Source organism: Accipiter gentilis, chromosome 33 (genome assembly GCF_929443795.1).
Source record: "Accipiter gentilis chromosome 33, bAccGen1.1, whole genome shotgun sequence".
Taxonomy (NCBI): Eukaryota; Metazoa; Chordata; class Aves; order Accipitriformes; family Accipitridae; genus Astur; species Astur gentilis.
The window spans coordinates 9631636-9654769 of NC_064912.1; the positions used below are offsets into that span (position 1 = coordinate 9631636).

At 40.1% G+C, this 23134-nt stretch overlaps 1 protein-coding gene across 3 annotated transcripts in view; it reads right to left on the reverse strand.

Moving 5' to 3' along the window:
* The window catches only part of MYH11 (myosin heavy chain 11), a 62546-nt gene that overhangs the window by 27707 nt on the left and 11705 nt on the right, over positions 1–23134 (reverse strand). For 2 of the 3 annotated variants that reach the window (XM_049790931.1, XM_049790933.1), the window contains exons 3-8: positions 22763–22919; positions 14368–14395; positions 6236–6338; positions 4481–4501; positions 1979–2071; positions 977–1040 (exon numbers count right to left, since the gene is read on the reverse strand). In XM_049790931.1, coding sequence (XP_049646888.1) covers positions 977–1040; positions 1979–2071; positions 4481–4501; positions 6236–6338; positions 14368–14395; positions 22763–22919 — 466 coding nt within the window. The remainder of the gene's footprint in view (positions 1–976; positions 1041–1978; positions 2072–4480; positions 4502–6235; positions 6339–14367; positions 14396–22762; positions 22920–23134) is intronic. The other variant, XM_049790932.1, reaches the window with a different exon arrangement.

The following is a 23134-nucleotide window of genomic DNA, read 5'->3' on the forward strand; positions in this document are numbered from 1 at the left end:
TTCCTGTCTCTTTTGTCTTTATTAATAAAAAGTCTTTAGAGGGGTGGAAGGGTGTCCTGGTTCAACCACGACAAAGGGAAAGGTATATACCTTTTACTAAAATGACCCTTCAGTCCTCCAGACATGAACTAGAAAGCTGTCATACTAGGTATCACATAGACTTCTCACTTACCAGGTTATTCTCAATACTTTTTCTTGGAATGCCTCTACCCCAGTACAACCTATATATGACCTCTGCAATACCTAAGCAGCTGGGCACATGCAGCCACAGGCTTGATCATTCAGTCTGCAAGGCTCAGGACCCTTCCGTTACAGAAGCCAGGGTGCACATGGCTGAGAGTAAGATCACACTGAGCATCTGCGCTTCATCCCAACATGCAGTAGGGACTGGGACAAAGTGCCAGACCTGGACTTGAAAACTGGGAAGCACTCTCCAAGTTCCTGGGTAAACTGTAGTGATGATACCAAGCATTCAGTGTTTTTTAAAAGTGCCTGTCACAGCACCAGTAAGAAACAGTGAAGTTTCAAAACTTTTTATGCAGCTGGAAATGTAGACCACAGGGAACCAGTGTGACCCATGCAGGATCACATTGATACAAAACAAAACGACTACGTGGCTCTCAAGACCACTTGCAATCTTAAGCACAAAACAATCTTTTCCCATTATTGTATTATTGCGACTCTGCTTTTAAAGTCTCCTTCCATTGCCTTTAGGTATGGTGCTTCCATTTTCTGAAGCTGTATATGGGGAATAGCACACTTTCTTATAGCTGAGAAAACAGACATGAAAATATAAACATGAGAGTAAGACAAACTGAGAAGCTGGTATCAGCACAAATGGAGCCACTTCCAGCTGTCTTTGTTTATACTAGCCTCAGCAACATTTGCCTTTCTTAGGCATGCAATGGAGCTTGTTTATCTTGCTTCCTTTTGCTCACCCTAGTTAGCTTCCAGTGCATCTCACTGAAAAGGATACAAGTCTCTATGTTTGCTCCGACAATGTAGCCTGTCACATCAAAGTTGATGCGGATGAATTTGCCCTGTGAATGAAAAGAAGACCTAGATTGGGCTGTTCTTTCAGGTTATGCCAGATTTTTCCAATATTAGTTTTTATCCTGTTTAATAAGACAAGTACATCATCTCCTTAAGAATAACATGTTTGATTTCCTCCTGCTGGGACAACCTGTGGAAAAGCCTGAAACGAAGTAAACTTCTCTGATATTCCCTCTGCAGAGATTAGCCTCCCCATTTCATTCAGGCACTTAGAGGGAAAGGAGTCTTCCCTACTGGACCAGGCTTTGGAAGCTGGGAAGATGACAACATCTGTCTTCTACTTTGATTTCCACAACATCAATGAGGGAATAGCACTGGATCTGTGTAACTCCCTCTGCTAAGGTTCATCTGCATGGATCCTGAACTTTGCAGGGAGAGAGCAGAGGTGGGAGAGGGGGGTCTGCAGGGAAAACAAGCATCTGCCAGTGCTTCCAGAAAAAATTGTCATCAAACAGTGACAGCCCTCAGTTCATATCATTCTAACTTGAATTTGTATGACTGTTTTTTCTTTCTCTTCTGTAGTTTTTAATTTAATGTATTAACCACTTTTGCTAAGTAATAGTCACACCTTAACACCTTTTGATGTATATGCTCAACAGTGGTGCAAAGAAAAAGGAAGCACAGACTTTGTTTGCAAGTATGAAGGTGGATATGTCCTGGAGCAGGAATTGACTCTGGAAGGCCACACATAGACTGCTAAATTGTGAGAGGACAATGGTACTGTCAAGTTTGAGCTTGATCTTTAATCTTCTATAAGGCAAAATTCCTATTTCAGAGAGGAATTCTAAACTGTTTTTAAGGGATTAGTTTTAAGATGCTATTTAGAGAAAAGCACTGATGAGGGCCACTGTCTGTACATTGAGTTTTAAAAGATGCTGTAGCTACCCCCTTCCCCCATAGGCCCAACTGGATTTCTCCTACTTACGAATCTGGAGGAGTTGTCATTCTTCACAGTTTTGGCATTTCCAAAAGCTTCAAGAATAGGGTTTGCCTGTAGAAGCTGTTTTTCCAGCTCACCCTAAAATTCATTCAGATGCAGTTAACCCTAAACTTCATAATTACTTAATTAAAACCAACGCATTTACACTGGAGAAAAATGTGAAACATAATTTAAGCCTTTAACTTTTTTTTTTGCTGAATACTGCACTTCATGTGGATTTGTTTTCATTCTCCGTTAATCTTTGTGTTTATATATTTGTGCAGTTGACTGCTGTCCTGTATACATGACCCTTTTCCAGCCCTGTTGCCTGTGACAGATCAAAGTCTATTAATCTGTTTAGCATCATGACTGGCCTTTCTTAAAAAAATGGGTCATTCAATGTAAATTATTTTTTTTCCAGTTTAATATTTTTAGAAGGGATATTCTTAAAGGAACCTCTAGCATGTCTTTTTCAAGTTAGTTTACTGAGATCCTTTGCTAGCAAATGACAATGTAATTAGAATAACTTGCCGAGAATAATTTTAATGTAATGCAGCACAAAGCTACAAAGCACATTTAATCCAATCTATTAATAATGATCCATGCAAGGCTATTTAGGTTAAATATGGAAATGCATTGATTTATTTCAAACTAGGATAATGAATTATCATGCAAACACACAAACTTTGTATTATATTGTTAATTGTGATTGGTAATTGCTAATGAAACAAATCATGCAATGAAACAAGCATGCATTTAATACTCCTATTTCTAAACAAATCAATGAAGTTGAAAAAATCCTTTGCTTATGAATACAGCTTTTCTGAACTTTTCATTCAGGTCTGTCCTATGAGGTCACTCAATTTCGCATTTGCTTCTTGTCATCCTATTCTTTGAGTACTGCTCTGCAGTAACATGCGTTATTTCAAATAACTCACCCTGAAAAGGAAAAAGTCCTTGACACATAATATGATATAATTTAAATAATTTTAATTAGAATATAAGGTAATATTTAGGTTGAATCTAGGGGAAATAATTTGGAAAATGAAAGTGCTTCCCAATTAGTGTGCAAAACTGATAACCTTTTTCTAGAGGCTGTTCCTGAATGTCTTGTAACTTATGTGACAATGATGAAAGCTGCCTCAAAATATCAGTAAAAAGCAACAGATTGTTAACAAATGGCTAAACTTATCTGCATGGTCATGAGACAGCAGAATGAGCGGCTTCCTGAGAGCACAGATCTTTTGAGAGCTAAGGCATGTATCAAGACTGCATTTTGAAAAAAAAGAAAAGAAAAAAAACACCAAAAATCCCCCAGAACTTACTACCTAAGAGTTAGAGGGAAGGAAGATTTCCAAACAAGCTAATACAGGAGTCCTACAATAAGTAATGAATTCCTAAAAGTGCATTAAATTTCTCTGTACTGAGAAACTCTTTCCAGTTACACTCTGTAGACTTAAAAACTCCACTAAAAGCATAGGGTGTTGCTGAAATCAGATGGTGACAGCTGAAATAAAGCCTTGTATGCTAAACTGAGAGAGATCCTACCTGCTTCTAGTGAGAACTGAACTATGCCATAAACTTGGGGGATGAAACTGTGGCTCCAAATTAACAGCCTTGCATGCAGCTGTAAGTCCACTGAACTTCACGGAGTTGCCTATGCCAGCAATGAATTAGGTTTTTTTCAGAGAGCTTGTCAAATGAAATACTAAATTAACTAAGGAGCAACACACTGTCCTTTGTCATAGCCAAAGTTTGAGAGGCAGCAGTCAGAACAGGGGAAAAAAGACCCCATTAAAAAAAAAAAAATCCCATTTGCCTGGCACAGAAAGAGAAAGAATATGCCAGCAAACCTGCCTATATTCCCAAAGCATTGGTATGCTGGTGCAGCACACCACAACACAGGAGGGCCCATGAAGGCTTGTAAGAAACTGCCGTAACACCTGCAGACACACGCTGCAGTGGGAATTGCTCTGTTACGTATCATAGCAGCAAGCTAAGAACATGCTAACTTTTGCAGATGTGAATAATTCTCAACAGTTACATGAAAATGTAAAATTGAAAGCAATATCAAATGGAAAGCATGCAGCCAAACAAATCAATCAAACACTGTGAGGTTTAGGAATTATTTCACAACAGTCCTAAAAAGTTCAACCTGAAGCACAGAAAGCATTTGGGTATTTTCATTCAGAAATCACATTGCTCAATTTCAGGCTGAGTGGCTCTTTCAGGATCGTGGGAAATCTCATTCAAACTATGGCAATTTGAACACACATAAAGAAGAGAGTGGTATTTGAAAGATGACCCTGCCTGTGTGAGACTTCATTCTTTACCATGGAGCCTGACACAGTTAGGGTTGATTTGTGAGAGCATTTGGTGCTATTGTTGCTTTTTATCATATCATACAACATATTTCAACAAAATCTCTCTTAAATTTGAGGTGCAACAATAGCATGCAGATCTACACTCAGTGCCTTAAACACACATCAAACAGTCTAAGTTACTCACGTAAGAAAAAGATGGACCTTGCTGTATTGAATAACGTGGTATAAAACAAGTGTCAGTATCATTTCCATTACACAGACATTTTTATTGTTTTTCCTGTATTAAAATAACCAATACACAGTTTCCATGCAAATAAACCAGGAATACAAATACAATCTATTGCAGACATACCAAGAGTACAAATACCATTAACATATAGAGAGCATTTTAACTGAAGGGAAAAAAAACCTGAAGCAAAGGGATGGGATTTGGATCCAGTCCCAGGTTAGTCTCCCAGGCCCAGATGAGGACAGATATTTTTATGGTAAATCCCCAGTTCTTCTCTGGTGTGACTGAGACATTTTGCTATTCATTATTTTTTCATGATTGAAATTGCTGTGTCAGTAGTCCCAGTCACTGAATTACTATTTGTCAACATGTTATAGAACAACTTAGACTTTCTCTCAGCTCCTATCTGGTGGATATTTGCCTTCAGGTCTTTCTCAGGGCCAATGTGATCCTGAGACTCACATAATTCCCCAGAGGAGTCAGCAGCAACTGCAGTTACATGCCCATTAGGGATGGCCTTGAAACCACAAATTCATTTCCCCCCGCCACTGAGCAGGGATCCAGTAGGAAGAAGAAAGTTTCTCGCATAAACATTCAACAACAGAAAACGATGCCTTTAGTCTTGCACCATTTCCACTAAATTTAATCACAGATTTCTAGAAAATACTATTCAAAGGGACATCTAGTCCCTCCCCTGCCCCAAAGCAGAATCTGCCACGCATAAACAAACAATTAGTTCTGGTGGAAGAGCCCAGGCTGCACACCCTGTGCTCTGGAGTCCTCTGTCTGCCAGGCCACAGGGTAGGCAAGGGCAGCTGCAAGACCCAGGACATGTGTGGTCATGATTTTTGCCTTGTTTCCCACTACCCCACTAATTACCTTTTTTGGACCCAGCCTTGCATTTGGAACACACTGGCGTGTCTTCCTGATTTAAGCCGGTTTTGTCATAACAGTGAATTGCTACATTTTTTTGCAGAGGTTTGAGTACCATTCAAAAGGCTGAAAATGACATAGGAGCGGGAGTTGTATCATTGCAAACAGCAAAGACAGTTGAGAGCCTCAGCCACACTAATGATCTCCGGGAACTGGGCAGATATAAGCTTGTTATTATGGTTCAGAGCAAGAAAACGAACTTTAGTCACTAAGGCAAGACTATCACAAATTCTGAAGCAACAAAGTACTTAAAAAAAATTGTGCCTTTCAGAATTGTTCTCTCTGACAGAGGTATAAAAAGAAAAGACAAATTTTATACTGGCACTCTTTGCTGGTTAGTAAGAAAACTCACTTACCAACAAAGCCAATCAAAACTTTGGAAGTTTAAATGCTGGTATACATTTTTGTGATGCAGTTGGACAATGTGTTAGTTAAAGGCTTTCCCAAACTTCTTAGTTGCCCGGGGTCAAGGGTAAAATAAGGACCCAAGCCCTTCCAGGCTTCAAGGCCTTCACGCTAGGATATAAATAGGTGCTATGCATATGGAAAGCTATTAAAATTTCTCTTCTAGCAAAGTACGTTCAGATTTGATGCCTAAAGGGGTGTCAAACAAAAGGGTTTTTTCCATAAACACAGAGCTGTGATGTAATTGTGTACTCTTAATATGTCGACTGTTTGGCAAGGCAAGCCACAGACGTTGACTTGCTGTTAGCACAGTCAGCTCAGTACAGTCCTAACAGGCTTGAAGAAGAGTTGAATATGGAAGAGCTCACTTACAGTGATGCTGATGTCCTTTTTGCCCTTATGTGATGAAGCAACAACAGCCAGGTACTGAATGACCTTCTTGGTATTTTCTGTCTTGCCAGCACCAGATTCACCTCTGAGGGAAAAGAAAATAACACAAAAGAAGGTAGGTAACTAGTGGACTCCTTCTGCCATGTGATGTATTTAGTGTATAAAAAGAGGACTGGAAAGTGCCCGACTCAGTATTTACCCCAGAACACCATCTCTCCAAATCCACCTGACTTCAGCATGCAAAGAACGCATTATCAGAGCTATATCTCTGTCCCGATAGTATTTTGACTGGACGTTGGGCCATTTAAGGCAATTCTAAAACATGATGCATTTTTGAACAGCAGTTCATCTTGCTTTGGCAGCATCTGAACATTCATGAAAAGTGGAGCTGGCAGGGAGTCTCTGCTTGTATTTTAAAACCAAAAAATACAACATTAACTATGATGTGGTACAGCAGTAAGAAAAAACATCAGCAGTAATACAATAGTTTTCTCTTCTGAAACTCTGGCATTAAAATAGACTAACAGCTTGTATCAGTGCTGGACAACAAGCGAACGATCCTGCCTCATCTGAACTCCATGTTCAAACGCCCCTTGAATTCAGTGGGACCAGAGCTGGGACTGCCTGAGGTGTCTCTGCTAACCGGGTAATAAGGGACATCTTGTGTGGGGAGATGTCTGACCAGCAGAATTGGCATCCCAGCTGTGCTCTGTGCAGTGTCCCTTGGGAAGCAGGAAGGCAGTGGTTACTTTTCAGCTCCCGGAGGACTTCCAGGGTTAAGTTTATTTACAACTCTTAAGCCTTCTCTGAAAGTAAAATAGTGGTTTTCAAAGTACATGTACACGGGCCAGATTTACACAGTCTTCTCAGAAGAACATTTCCAGCCTACTTTTCCCTCTCTAAGTGTCACACTACATCATTTCACATCTTCTAGATACCTTTGGCTCTGACGATTACATAGACGAAAATGTTTTTATACTGTCCTGTCTCAGCAATGAAAAAAGTCATTGAAGTGGGTGTGGATGTAATAAACTAGTTCTTTCAACTGTATCAAGCTAGTGCTGTGAGGAGGGCAACAGTCTAAATGTAAGTTGGACCTGTTTGTCTTTGGATTTAAACTAAAATGGATTTAAAAATAAAAAGAACAATACATTCAAAAATCCCATGGATATTTGTCAACTCTTTTGAAGCTGAAACTATTTAGCTGGATCCATTGCAGTTCTGCTTCTTTTCCTAATTAGGAAATACAGGAGTTAATTTTCCCTACCAAGGGACCAGTGATAAATGGACATAAAAAAATATGGGTAAGTGCTGGGCAGAACTTTCACAATAGAATGACATTGATGTAAACCTTAGGAAACCAGAAACAATTCCTGTCTGAGGTACGACACGATGAGAAGTGTTTTTTCTGGCTTTTAGAGTTTTAGCCAGAAATAATTGAGATGAATATGTTCTTTTTCACAAGACCTGGGTTAATTTGCACAGTTTTGGATTCACCTCTGCCTGGGCTTCAGTGCTAAAACATTTCCATGTTTTATTGTTAAAAATTAAGTGTCCTGGGAACAATTCCAAACCAAGCACACCAATTTGAAGACATATGCATACAAAGTTTTCAAATAAATCTACCTTACAACTTTGTTTCTTTGGAAAAAATAAAAAAAACACCCCTTTCTTCAAACAAACCCTGGGCTTTGAACTATTCTATTTTATTAAAGGTTATTTGTAGTTCATCACTACTTGAATTGCATTTCCTTTCTCCCAGGGCAACAGTGCCCATCATTTGGCTTTCCCCTGAATCCCTGTGAGTATTACCATATATGGCATCATTTTACTTGTAATTATCCTACCATACTGTACTGCTTAAGTTACTTAACATTTTGTTCTGTGCTTTCATCCTTAACTCTTTGCTCCTGCACAGGCTGAGGGTTTTCCTGTTTTCTGCAGACAGACTTTGAGGCTTTAACTTCCTTTTGAAGTGGACAATAAAAAGTTCTTCAGCATGGAATGGAAATGCTTCAACATGAAATGAAAAACAGACAGGATCTCAACAGCTAAAAGTAGGAAAAGAATCCCTAAGGTCAATAAGTAATGAAGAATAATGTCCATAACTGATGAATACATGTAATTTTTCAACACATCAGATAATTTTTAAATGTCCATGACAATAGACAGGTCTGATAAACAAGTAGCCATTAAACAACATTAGTAGCCCTCATATGCTGAAGGATGCATCATAGCTGTATGACAGCATCTAGATTTCATCTCAGTGATAAAATACCATGTGTTTGAAAACTAACTGAGAAGGAATGGCTAGATCAGGTTTAATACCTCTAAACATCAAGAAGCTTACAAGGAGAAAGACCCAGGAGGAGGAGAGCATGTGAATCTCTTTGTTTGCTTCACAGGTGGATGAAATTCTTCCTAGAACTATTGAGCTGCAAAAGAATTGGTCATGCTGCATCTGCCTTGAAGTACCATAATTTCTGGGGTGGCAGAAATAACTTTCATTGTGAGGTGGTATGAGGAATCCCACCTGTTTTAAAATCTACATGCTCTCTCGAGCTCAGTGACTGAATTTTTAAAGATGGGTCTTTTTCCTGAAAGCATCTTTCAGTGGTTTTGGCATGGACTATACACAACAGGGTTCCACCCAGGAGGTGTCTGCTCCTCTCTTCTGAGTGCCCATTTTCCTCAGTCTTTACCCCTAAATTATGTTCCAAAGTGAGTGTTCACCATATACAACACACTGTTACCGCTGTCCTAATCATAATCTTTTGGGAGTAGACATCATTTGTTTAATTGAAGCATCTCAAATCATTCTTGATGCCTGCCATACACAGAGGCAGCACATTTACTGCCAGTGCTGTTCTTTGCACCCAGCTCAGATGGGCAACACGAAAAGATCAAAAGCAGGTCCCATTCCACGGTTCTGATCAGCCCAGCTGCAGTATCTTATCTACTGCCCATACATGTTTCCCTCCTTGGGTTTCCTGGAGCAAAAGGGTCCACTAGGCTTAGAGGCTTGCTCTGTTAAAAACACCACTCTCACACTGTGTGGCATAGTTTAAATTTATTCTTCCCTCATTTCTTGCCAGGCATTGTTTTAGGAACTCAATACAACATTTAAAGCACATAAGCTCACATATATAGTACTCAGCTGTAACAGAGGTTTTGTACCACATGAGCTACTAAATCCTCCATGACTCCATTACCTTCACTTTAAATGAAAATTACCCAGCTAGAATAGGTTTCTAAATTAGGACAAGGTGAGACTAGCAAGTTGGCCCCACTGTTGTGGGGTGAGCCTGTGGTGTAGCTACAAGCTACTCTTGTATTTTTGGGTATAACTGGGAAAAATCAGTTTTTAAAGTGTATTTTTTGTTGAAATATTGAAAGCTTTCTATATTAATATTATAATACAAGACTTAGTTTAATTCCACTTTTTGAAACATCTAAAAACTAACAGCAGAATTTATTTTCAGCATTTGTTTCAGTAAGCAATGAACCACAAAAATTGCCTGTTCACACATCTCTTAATCTGGCTATGCTGGCACTGCGGGAAGCCTCTGTGCACAGAGCAGTCAATGAGGTGCTCTAAATCACATTAGGGCTTGGCAGGCTTCATCCTGCAGTATGACATGTGCAAAGATAATGAAAATCTTTGCCCTAGACCAGCTCTGTCCCACTAGAGACACCCCTCAGAAGCCAGCCTGCTGATCCAACTAGTTTACTTATAAAAAAATTCCCAAAAGAGACCGAGCTGGTTCAGAACCAAGCTCCACCCTGGGTCTAAAGCTACACAAGATATCTGTATGGGAGAACGGCCAGGCAGCAACGCTTGGCAGCTCCAGCCTTTGAGATTTAGTGAGCTGGGAAGGAAAAGAGTTTAGGTCTCTTGTGAAGGAGTCTTTTGACTAATGGGGCTTTGCAGTTTGGAGGGCGTTCTGGATGACTCCGTTTCTTGACGCGTGTCGGGAGAAAGTGGGCTGAAGTCCCGTGGCTGGGTGAGGCTCTGGAGGGTTTGCTCAAAAAGAGAGAGGGGAGGATGGGGAAATGGGCAGGATGGCCACTGTCTCACCCAATATTTTATCTGTTACAGTTTCGAATTAAGTGGAAATAGCACCCTGCTACCATATGTTTTTACAGAAGCTATTACAACTAAATGCATGTATAAAAAAAAGGTAAAAGGTAACGAAAAAGTATTTTATTATATGTACAAATCAAGTGTTTAACAAGCATTTGTTTTCACAGGCTTTGCGTTACCCCAAACATTAAGAATTTTGATCATATTTTTTCTCATTCATTTAAGGTGTTCTTTTGTTGAACTGCAACTTGTACACAGTCCTTTCAGCCACATCTGCTTTCTAGAAAATATTCTGCCCATTCTTTTCAGAAAGTGGCTAAAATATGATAACCCAAGATCAGACAGGTTTAAGAGGAGATCATCAAAACACTCATGTGCTTAGCTATGCAAATAAGCACCTGTGGAATTTTTCATAAAAAAACCTTTTGAAAACACCAGGAGAATCCACTTGTATCTTTAGAAATCAAACAACTTAAAAGCCAGAAATCTCCTTTGAGGGCTGGTGCCTCTACTTACATTGGAAAAGGCTTGAAAATTCACAAGCCTATTCACTGGGCATTGCTTAGTCCAGTTCATGCTTGATTGCTCATGCACCAAGGTTGCTCAGGTCTCTGAGTAACTGGACAGATGTTGGCGGATTTTTCCTTCAGCAACATCTAATGTGCTGATCAACACAGACCAGCATGCTCTTTGCAAGAGTGAATACAGAATATTTCATGGCCAACTCAGATGTTAAAGAAGAGAAACTGCAGTGGGGAGGCCTAAGCACAGGCAGGAATTTTGGGGAATCCCAAGAGCCAGGCAGAGCAGTGAAGGCTGCCCAGAACAGTACAGGGACCAAAACACAAGGATTGAAGTCTTAACTGCCTTAATTTTCAGGCACATAATATTTCATACCTTTAGTGCAGTATTCTATATTGTATATTTATTATTTATGTCATGTTATATTATGTTAATGCAACCACAGATATATTAGTTAGTAAGCACAGCCATGGTATAAAGCTTTTTATGTGGAGAGAGGCAGATTTTGAATGTGCATGGTAGGATGTGGGGTTTTAAGGCTGACTGTAAAGTGGCAGAGAGCAACTGGCAGGGAATGACACGAGATGTTCAGTGATGCTGCCCATGGGAAAGAGCTAACAGCAGAAGGATGTGTTCACAGGGGAGAGTAGATCAAAGGCAGTATGTGTGTAGTTATTAATAAAATGTAGAAGAAATAATGAAATCTAGGAAAGACAGGGAATTCTGAGGAAGCGTTAGAGCCCATGAGCATTACAGACGGAGCATTTTAAACATACCATAGTTAATCACACAAAGGGTAGGGATTGAAAAAGAATGCAAACAATACTTAACCACATGAGGGTAGGTTCAATGAGCTGAGGGTGAAGTCCTCAGAATGGGTATATTTATACTCGGAAACATGGAATCATGCCTAGTTCTCAGATCTATGCCCCTGCCTATGCCCCAGCAGCATTTTGGGTGAATCCCAGGTACTCAGCATCCTACCAGGCCTTTGGTTTCCAGGTGAGCTCTACTAACAATGGAATAACTTTGCAGAACTAGTACAAAGCACACAGCACAGAGTACCTGAAAATAAAGTGCACAATTTCTGCTTGCATTTTTACACCAGTGTTTGGCTATCCTGCTGAATTCCCATAAGGTAAATAGCAAAAAGTTATTTGTGGGAGATGGGTAGCAGTAAGTGGAAGAAGGCAAGAGTCTACACTGCAGCATCACTAAATATAAGTGAGTTTTTGGCAGCATCCACACCTATTTATATATGAATCCTTACAGCTACATTTTTTTACAATTTAGGTACCAGGCCTTGGAAAGTTTGAGTCTGTAGCTATTTAAAAAAAAGATCCCAGCTGATCAATGCCATGAAGTCTTCAGTTATTGTTACATATTTTAGGCAAAAAGATAATTTCTTAGAATTTTTAGCAATTCTATAAAATAATGCAAATTGCTTCCGCTTGACAGCTGCCCAGCTGAAAGCCAAGTGAACTTTCTTCTTTCTGTATAGCCAAATAAGGCCAACAAGGATGATAAACCAGTAGTGGTTAAAGTTGTGTTATTGGTTTTAGCTTGACTAATCTTTTTAATTTAAAAGACATGTGAGGACTGGTTTAAGCTATGGGTCATGATGCCCATCCAACATACAGCAGTTATTCTAAACATCTTGATGAATCACTTACTGTGGCTGTTTTCAAAATGGGAAAGACATTTCATTCTCTCTATTTTAGGTACTACTGGTGTTAAACACCTTATGTTTCCAGCTTAGCTGGCCAGGTAAAAAAACCAGTTATTTTCAATACATGGTAGCTGTCAGAAGTGGATCATTTAATGGATTTTCATGAACAAAAAGGCATAGATTTGCAATAGAAAGTCCCTTTCTTAAAAATCCTAATATTCCAAATTTAAAAGATCTGAAGATTTACTAATGGAAAAATAAACTAAAGTACAGGAATAGAAGGAGGAAATGCATATTTTAAATTAGTCTTCATTACCATGACATGTTTCATCCTGGGAAGAATATAATGGTCAATTTTTGTTTCATCATTGCAGCAATTTCAGATTTCTTTTAGGTATTAATGCATTTTGGGCAGATTCTTGATTGATACACTTACACATAATGAAATCTTGTTACAACAGAGGTTAGAGCTATGCTAGCCCTTATGGTACCAGATACAGTACATAATTTTTACTTTTTCTTAGGTGATAAATTTCTTCCAGTCAGCAGTGGCACTCACAAGTAACTGTATGGCTGGTGATCAGTAGCAGTGCTTTTTAAAAACTCAAGTGTAAATATATATTTAGTCAGTCAGTAGCCACATTTTCACAGATAACCTAAAACCAGTTCAGTTTGGGAATATGTGTATTTACAATACTCGCAGACTACAGCGTAACTGCATGAACCTGCTAGAAATAATATGCATCCCATCTTCTGCAAACAATATTAATATTTACACATCCTACCTTTGATCAGGAAAACTGGAAGATGCCTAATACAACAAACACAAAATTATGTCAACAGCATCCTCAATGGCATTCAAGTAAACAAAACCAACTAACTAGCAACAGAGGAATGGAGAAATGGTCAAAACTGAAGGTCAAATAGGAGATCGCTGTCCAACTCAACAATCTGGGTGCTTTGCAAAATAGGTAGGAATGATAAACCAATGGGATTTTGTAGAGCAGTAAGTTGTGCAGAGCAAAACTTATTGCAGTAAAATCACTGCCTGACCCATGATACAACAGCTGAACCCCCCATGCTGGTGCTGTCTGAGCACTGGCAGGTCAAAACTCAAGGAGGGAGCCTTCAGCAAGGCAGGACACAGAAAAATCAGAGAATTCAAAACAGGGCTGGCTTAGCCGGTATTTCACTATTGCCAAAACTGATTACGTAGAGACTGCAGGAAGGTCCGACCTGTGCAGTGGTGCTGAGCCCTCTTAGCCAACACACCCCTGCCTCGTGCAGAGGCTCCAGGGGAGCCCACTGCCAGCAGGGAGGTACCAAACCTTCCCCCTTCTACCTACAGTATATGCAAACAGCACAAAACAACAGCATGAATATGAAAGATCATGCTTTTCTGCAATGACAACTGAATTTGGAAGTTGTGGTGAGCCACCAAATGCTAAAAGTGAAAAGCAGTTCAGTAAATATCCAGGATGCTCTGTGTTCCTCAGTTCCTCAGCTTCCTCTAGGAACCTTTTAAAATCCCTTGTTCTCTCTCCACACAGAGTTTTACAATCGTTTACAACCAATGAACCAAGCTGTTCACTGTAAACTCTTAAATCTCTAAATTCAGAAAGTTGATTTAAAGAAATAAGTTTGCGCATTAAAGACTTCCTATGACACTGATACCTGCTTTTTATTTTATCAACGCGTAAATCTACCAGAGTAGATTTAGGACTGTAGTTCAAGCTTACTGAAGGTGAGGAGAATACGTCTGTTTCACCAGAATTCGAATCAATTTTAAATAAAGACGTTGTAATATTGAGATATACTAAAATGGATCAGTTTACTTACGTGCACAGGATGGACTGGTCTTCTCGATCTACAAATAAAGAAAAAAAAAAAATCCATTAATTAGGGAAAATGGCTGTCCTGACAGAAGCACTTATGTTTATAAGGATTTACATAGAACAGCCTAGACCTTCCAAAATCTGGAAATCCATGATTAGTCAAAAGTGCTGGGTTCACATCTTATTTAATTTGCCCTTGCATTTAAATAACCATCTCTAATGGAAATATTTTGTACAAAAAATGAACAAAAGGTTAAGAGTTCAAAAATATTTTTTGTAAATTCCATTAGAGATGAACTGTAATGAGGACAGCAAAAAGATCAGGCTCTCTGTAAGAAGATTATAACTGAAAATTTCAAGCCTGAAACTCAAGTTTTTACTATGCTTATGAAGTATGGCTAGCAGCCCACTTGAGACAGTCTGGACAGATAAGGCATCAAAACCTAAAATGTTTCAAGCTGGTCATGCAAAGCTTTGAATTTTGAAAGGAGTGCAGTTCAAATACCTGAATAATAATATACTTTCTATTTCATTTCAGACTGAGAGACAACTTTTATCAAGAGGACAAGTAATTTCTTGAGATGTCCTCCAAAGAGTAAGATAAAACAAGATACCTCCCATATTTTACAAGACCATGTCAACACGTACATAAGTATTCTTCATGCTTTTTACTAAGATCCACCTTTTGGATCAAGATTTATAAAAAGGTGGGCCAAAGTCTCCATTTCTACTATGTGAGCCATGTAAGAGGTTTCTGCGCAGCAGAGTCCAGTACACTGTAATGCTGCAGGAAGGTTTAGGATCGCATCCTAGCTCCATAACCTGCTCTTGCAGCATTCCTCCCTGCTTATGCTTTTGGAGTCAGAGTTTCTCTTTACATTCAGAACTTTTACACAGAATTTTCTACCAAAAGGCTGACCTCAGGCTAAGATCTCTAGGCTGTGATGGACAGTGAACACCCACTGAGGTTTCACAATGCACTCCACAATGCTAAACTGTTTTGTAAAGCTCCACTGAAGCAAGACTTCCAGGCAAGTCTGTGGTAATGGGAGGCTTTACAATTTGCCCTCTATGTAAAGATGCATGACTAGCATGTTTGCTGTGAGCAGTTCTGAACAATTTTTTTCAGTGTGGGACTGGTCAAACATTGGGACAGGTTGCCCAGAGACATGTGGTATCTCCACCCTTGCAGCTATTTGGAAGTAGACTTGACCAAGGCTCTGAGCAACCTGCCCTGGCATTGAAGTTGGCCCTTCTTTTGAGTGAGGCTGTCACTGTACAGACTGTAGAAAAATCTTCTGACTTAGGAAAATAAATTCCCAGGCAGGTCAAACACATTTTTGGAAAGTGTGCAGAGGTTACAAATCTGAGACTTGAGGCAGATAATTAAGGCTGAAGAGAGTGTTTCTGTGTGGTTTGGCATTATTTATCAAATGCAGAGGTAGCATTGGCCCAGCAGAGCCTTTGCTCAGAGGTTAAGATATGAACTCCTTCCTCCTTTTATTCAGTGTGTGGGGTGACTTGCAGGACTACCTATCTGATTGCTTGCCCCTATTGCTGACCCTGTATGTAATAAATATCATGAGATAAACAAGCTTTCTGTACTGTGTAGAGATAATGGAGATAAATTCAACCTATTAAGCTTGCAAGTTGTAATTGCTGCCTGGACCACAGCCAGCCTAGGAAAAGCAGTAGAGGATTCTGCTATGGCTTGGACTGATATTAAACAACTGGTTTACTCCCAGTTCCTCAATAGCTGTAATATTAACTGCTTTATTGATCACTCACACGGCAAATGGTGCCACTTAACTGCTTTATTCAGTAAATTGGTGCAAAATGACTCATTACATTTCTATTGGAAATATTGGTCAGCAATCAGCACAGCAGGACTCTTCCACATAAACATATGGGAGGAGAGGAGCTGTGAGCCATGTTTATTTTTCACTGCAGGATACTAGCTAGGCTTTTTTTTTAAGTTAAAGAAGTGAGAACATGGTAGAATTTTTGCTAAAAATACACTGTTGTGTAAAGAGAAACCATGGGCATATATTGATATTGCATCACAAACCCATAAATACCATAAAGAAAATAAAAGTGACTCCTTAATACGGGCTTGCCAGTGGAATTTCTGAGCGCAGGGAACATTAGAAAAAGTTCGTCTCCTCCAAGCCAAATATTTTCTCACTACACTTTGCTGCCCACTGCTGCCCTTGTTTTGCTCCCCAGTAAGAGAAAAAGCCTTCCTGAAGGTATCTCATAAACTGGCCCACCACAGGGGTTTGTATGAGTGCATGCCCGTGGGCATCTTTGCTGAAATGTAAGAGCAGAAGAAGGATTAGGAAGGTCAGAAGTTGCACCAAGTACCCTCTGGGATAGAGAATAGGCTGTGCAAGCCAAGCCTGAGTTACTGAATTTCTTTGGACTCAATCAGCCTAGCCCCTCATGTAGGTACAGGGAACAAATCCTGCTGAAATGGGAATAAGAGGGAAATGGAGGGAATGGTGGGTCTTTGGTTCTGGAAGGACTCAAACTGAAAGCAGGGACTGGTGGGCGGTTGCTGGCTCTCCAAAGATGCCTTCTGGTGAAGCAGCACTTCGTGACTCTCACTGCCAGCAACTTGCTTGAGGACTACTGGGGGCTCTTGGAGGGAAAATCAAAATTATTTATTCGCTTTCAGCTTTCTCTTGTAGTCTGAAAGGTTTTCAGGATTGGACCTATGCGATTTGCCGGTTCTCTGTAGGTGAACAACCCCGTGGCATTCTTGCAATCTTCTCTCTCGGTCACTGAACTTATCCCCTTCTAACTTCCCTTGTGTTTGGCAGCCATATGAAGTCTTGAAGCTTTCAGCCCTGCGTTGCTGAACTGTGCAACCTGTCCTGCAAAACCTCATGCTGACAAACTGTCCTGTGCACATTCATGGAGGGAGAATTCCAGATGTTTCTCTATTTCTTTCAGCAGTTCTAACAAATTGCAAAGGTAAGGATGAAACTTATCAGGAAACCTAATCCTATTCCGTTATGACTTGAGCTGCAGATACTGGTCTCATTTACTTTCAAGGGCTCTCCCATTCAATTACTCCTATTTCTGCTCTGGAATATTTTATTATATATAAAAAAGACTGTGCCCTATTTTGGGAGTCTGCAACTTTATGTGGGTGGATCTATAAGAAGAGAATGACTTGCATGAATAAAACTCCTTAAGCATAATTCCTGGGGCTTAAAAAGTAACAAAATATGTCTTCTGGATTCCAATATGTTTTTTGGTTAATGCCTTTTTAAAAAATTTTACACTACCTGGAAAACTATCATATCCACCTCCTGTATGTCTCTATTAGATGTTTTGGATTTTTTTTAATTTTCTCCTCAATTTTTAATAGCATAGAGATCTACATTTACATTCTAAACCCTACCAGCTTTCCTAAACATGCAATTAACTTTTTTTTTTTCTGGAATCTGCTTAGCTTTTTTACCAAACACCTCCAAATTGCTTGTAAGAATCATATGCCCCTCTGTTTTTGATAGACCAGCTAACTCTGCTTAATCACAAATAAAATCAGATGGTTTATCACAATGAAGCAGCAAGTTGGCAGCTTTACCATAAAAGGAAAAAAACAGCCTGAAGCCATGTTCCAACACTCACTTACTGCTTCTTTACATTTGTTAATAATGACACTTCCTAACGGGGACATTTCTGTACAGTCCTGCTAAGGACACAGTAAACAGATGGCTTTTCACAGCAGCCTCCTTTTCTAAGATCTTGGGAACTGTGTTTCCCTCCCATACCTCCCAGTAGCTACCAAGTTGTTTGTTTTTCCATCTTTAACTCAAGCTTGCATAAAAATGGCTTTGCAGAAAATAGATAACCTTCTTGAATCTGCAGAAAACCATAATATATCTTTTCCATGATGATTTATTGCCAGAGAACTTAATAAAAGCCTAATCATCCACATGGAAACTTTATGTCTATTACTACTGCTACATAACCTGACTTTTCACATTTGTATTGTTTATCACTTATTTGCTGTTTGCTGCATGCAGGGAAGATGGCAGAAGGCAGCAGAATTACTCATCCTTACTGGACTGGTGTCTCAGCTCCATCATCACTGGAAGCTGGCAGTGCTGCAGGGAGAAGTTATCCACCCAAGTCCAGTGCCTTTTCCCTGGCCTGCACTGCCCTCTCCTCGCTGCTGTTACCAGCATTCATACAGTCACACTGTGTACCAGGAGGGGGTGACCCACCTTAAAAACTAATTCAGCATAAAGCAAGGGATCGTTTTTGCCTGGAGCAGTTTTGAGTCATGACTGCATGAAGAGTGGTGCTGGCAGTGCAGGAGTTGGAATGGGGGTTGAGCCCTTCCTATGGCAGCTGTGCCACTGAGGAGGTACTTCATCCAAACCACAGGTGAGACAGGTGGGTGCAGAAGCATAGGGTGATTTTTTTATGATTGCAGTCTCTAAGTGTAGCAGTAGTCAGCTGGCTTGTCTGTAAAGACAGTCAGTGGGGCCCAGTTCAGCGTGGTAGCTCCTGGGGACAGATACACTTACAAAATGCTCTTGTGGGATGTTATATTCTCTTGGTCTTTTAGATTAAAGAAAACTAAAGTTTATTCTTGTTCTGTCTGGAAATGAGCATCAGTGACTGTGCCTGGGCAATGCTTATGCTGCATTAGTGACATGGTAGTCAGTAGATTCAACAAGACATCTAGCACCCCGGTTTGAGCATGAGATAACATGACTGTGATTTGTAAAAGGGTTTTAGGTACTCAGAACCACTTGAAACAAGTGGAAATTTTATCTCTTTCCAGCCAACATTTTCATTAATTCCTGTGTCCTGTGAGATGTCAGCTTTTCTGCATATTTGGAAGAAAGTCTAATTATCTGATTTCTGTTAACAGTGCCTAAGTGTTATTACCAGAACAACTTTGATGGGACTTAAACATCATCCTTAATGAATACATTAACCAAGTAAGTCTCTAAAGCAGAGGAAGAATGCAGTGTGCACAGCGCATGTGTTTTGCTGGATGCTTGTGCCAGCAGAGGAGAGGGTGAGAATGTGAAGGGCTGATTCCCAGATGATGAGCCTGCAATAGGACCAGCAATTTTCAGACACTGAGACTTGATTCACCAAAAGATAAAGGTTCCCCGAGGCATCTGAACAAGCTGATTGCTGTTGGGCAAGTGGCCCTGGTCATGAAGTACCAGAATGTAATTCTTCAGTCTTGTGAATCTAAGATATATTTTACTTTGGCAAGAAGAAACTATGCAAGTTTCCCAGATAAGGAGCAATACTGAAATTTCACAAGGAAAACATTCAGTGCCCTGATCCATGTTTATGAGTAAGAATTTTTTTTTTATATTCCATTTGCAAATATGCTTACAAAAAACTATGAAGCTCTCTATGTCTGTATGTGTTGCGTACACACACACACACAATCACATTGATGCCCACTTTCACCACCCCAATGTGAACATAATTTGGCTGAATAACAGAGTTATTTTGAGGTTTGGTTTAGCTTTATGCACAAAACATGAGTACGTTTTTACAAACAAAAGCACAGCTTTAAAACCAGCTGGGGCCCTCTTCAGAGATGGAGAGACTCCAAAATGGTATGTCCAAGTAAATAAGCAAGTAAAGCGTGGGTGTCCTGGGCTTGTGATGCAAGCTCTTGTGGGACTGCTCCCCAACTGCCATGCCAGCTGTGTGTGGTTAGGATGGGACGTTGTGCAAGAGCATTCTCTTAAAGGTTCAACTGATGATCTATTCCCTTCTCTTTTCTTTCCACTTGCTCTCCTGCTTCTCTCTGCTGTCAAGAATTCCTTGCAAAAGGAGCACATGAATAACAAGGCATAAAGCTTCCCCAAGAGTTGGTGGGGCCAGGAAATTATTATGAGCATCAAAAAAGTGAATAGAAGGAAGCACGCACTCTTACTGCCTCCTCCTCCCAGCACCCAGCCTGGGAGTCATAGCTGAACCCAGGCTGTTCTAGGTGCAGTTAATGACCACAATGAAGGGCAAGCCAGCTCCAGTGGCTTAACTGCTGCTTGGGAGAGCATGTTAGGAAGGACAGGAGACACTCAGGAAGAGTGAAAGAGGCCCTTATGCTGCTGGCTGATCTGTGCTGACAGTAGTTTTATATGAAGCAGAAAGCTCATGTACTTTCAGGCCAAAACAATTCTCCTGTTTCAGCATAGGCTGTATTATTACATTTTTTTTCTCTTTCCTGCAGATAGCTTGTAGCCCTTTCCTAATTGTTTTTCCCCATCCCATTTTTAGGGGCAAGTAGCTGTATTCTGCACAGCTGAATGAGAACACTGCTAATGATCTGCAGAAGCTGGAAGCTTCTTGCAAAGCTCTCTTGCAAGGCTTGCTGCTTAAATAAAGGAACTGAGGAAAGCAGACTGCTCTGACTTCAGGGCCTGTTGGAGCCCTGGACAGTGCTGGATGCAGAGTACAGTGGTCAAGAGATGATCTGGAAGGCAGATACGTGCCTGTGGCTTAGTGGGATGAGCTTATGCCAAGTAAGTTTCCTGTAACTATGGTTACATAAAAAATTATATTTACTGAATCATGTTATTTTAAAAGCACCTGCTCCCTTAGTCCTAAACATATTTTATATGCCTGTCTTCCTGAATAACTCTGCTGTTATAGTGCAGAGGATTGTCTGTTTTCAGGATATCTTTTATTGTTGCTTTACTGATCCTCCTTCTCTGCTGTACTGCAGCTCTGCCTTCTGGAATGCACTCAAATAAAGGAACAGAAATAGCTCCTGAAAAGAAATGTCACATAAGCCATAGGAAGAAAAAAGGTTGATATTGTAAAGCGGATACCTAGTTCTCTGGGTCTAGAGTTGAATTAACTACATTTCAAACACTCTTATATCCGGAAATATAAGATTCTAAAGTCAGGAACCTAAGTTATAATTAGGTAATCAACTTAAGTAAATAATATTCAGGAGTTCTGAGGATTTTGTTATCAGGATTCTTTTGTTAGTTTTACAGTTAGTACAGATGAGTACTCAGGACTTTTGGGGGGGAAAAGACCGGTTTTGATATCAATCACCATTGGGGTGTGTGTGTATATATGTTGCTTGTAACAAAATGACAGGGCTTTGATTGGTATTTTCAGTCAGTAGCAGTCTGCCTGTGGATTTGATGGCCTGGCACACACATATAAGATGATATTTTTTCATTGTGGGGAAGGACTTTGTCTAGTCTAAATCTTGGTTTAGAAAATAGCAATTAACTATGATACGCTAAACTGACTACTTGTAACTTCCAGTAAATTCATCAGGTTCATATTTCAAGTAGGATAAGTACAGGAGTACTGCAATCCTTGTGATTAAGATGTGTTGTGCACCTGGAGAAATACTGTGTAATTTCATTTGCATAGTCAGATAAAGTGCGCAGTGGGTTTGAATGGATTAGTTTCTCCGAAGCAATCACTGTATGTGTGTAAATATTACAAATAAATCAATACAGGGTACTAATCTAGCTGTTAAACTGAAATTTTGAGATGCTGTTTATTGTTTTCACCAGTCAGATCTAAACCCCATAAGCTTTAAACCTTTAAATCCTTAAGGTCCAAACTGGGAAGCCTTGCTGAGCCATAGTTACCGGTCAGAATTTCTGCAGGATCAGGCTCCTAATGAGGGCATTCAAATTTCAAAGCGTTTTGTAGAGTCCTGGTTTCCTGGAGTACCTGAGGTGGCTGCGAGATTGCAACTGGTCATGTCCCTGTAGTCTGTAGGTGTTGCAGCCTCATATGTTCATCACTATAGCTTTTTCATCCCTACGTTATGATTTTTCCTTAGAGCAAAACCCCCTCAGTCTGTCAATAGTGACTGCAGAAGGAGGAGAGCACTGTGAATTTTGAAGGTTTTGTTGGCACCATTTGGGGCCTGACTGCTTTCCTATTGCTGCTCGTTGCCATTATTGTTAGAAAACAGAGCACAACTCAACTCAGGGCTCCAAAGCATTAGCTGGTAATGAAAGTAGCCCCAAAACATTATTTGAATTTGCTTTGCTAGGGGAGAGAGAGAGAGGAGCAATGCCGACAGATCCAGCAGTGCTAGCAGCTAACTTTGGAATAGTCCCCACTGGTGGAGAGGGAGCATTTTCCATGCCCGTATTTGCCAAAACTATTTGCTTGACTTTGAAACCTTCCCACATGCCTCAACACAGATGGGTAAAAGGATTGTTTTTCCTTTTTGAGTCACAGTGTTTGTGGACTGCCGCTCCTGCCAAAGAATTCCTCTGAAACTTCTAGAAAGGCTGTGTCACCCTCCGTAACAGATCTTTTCTGGCTGTGCTTCTTGCAGGAGCACATGTGGAGTTATAAGGTGTTTTTTCCCACGTTAGTGGGCAGCGATTTCTAAGGACTGCAGCATTAAACTGGCCTACCTTGCAGCATGCTCCTGTAGGCTGTGTCCGCGATAGCGTAGATGTGAGGCGGCATCTCGTGCCTCTTCTTTCCCTTGTACATGTCGATAATCTTCTCTGAATAAATGGGCAGCTGTTTGTATGGATTTATTACAACGCAGAAGAGACCTGAATAAGTCTGCAAGGAAATTCAAATAAAAACCGGAATTAATATCATGTGCCATGCCTAGTCTGGGAAACACAGGCATCAGCTGCATTGACCTAACAGGATTTTAGCAAATAACACTCTTGTATTCTGCCTAGTGTAACAAATGAAGCAGCATTTTCTGAATGTATGTGTATGGGTGGTTTGCAAGTGCACAAATAATTATTTCTAATAAGCAAGCCGCTAGA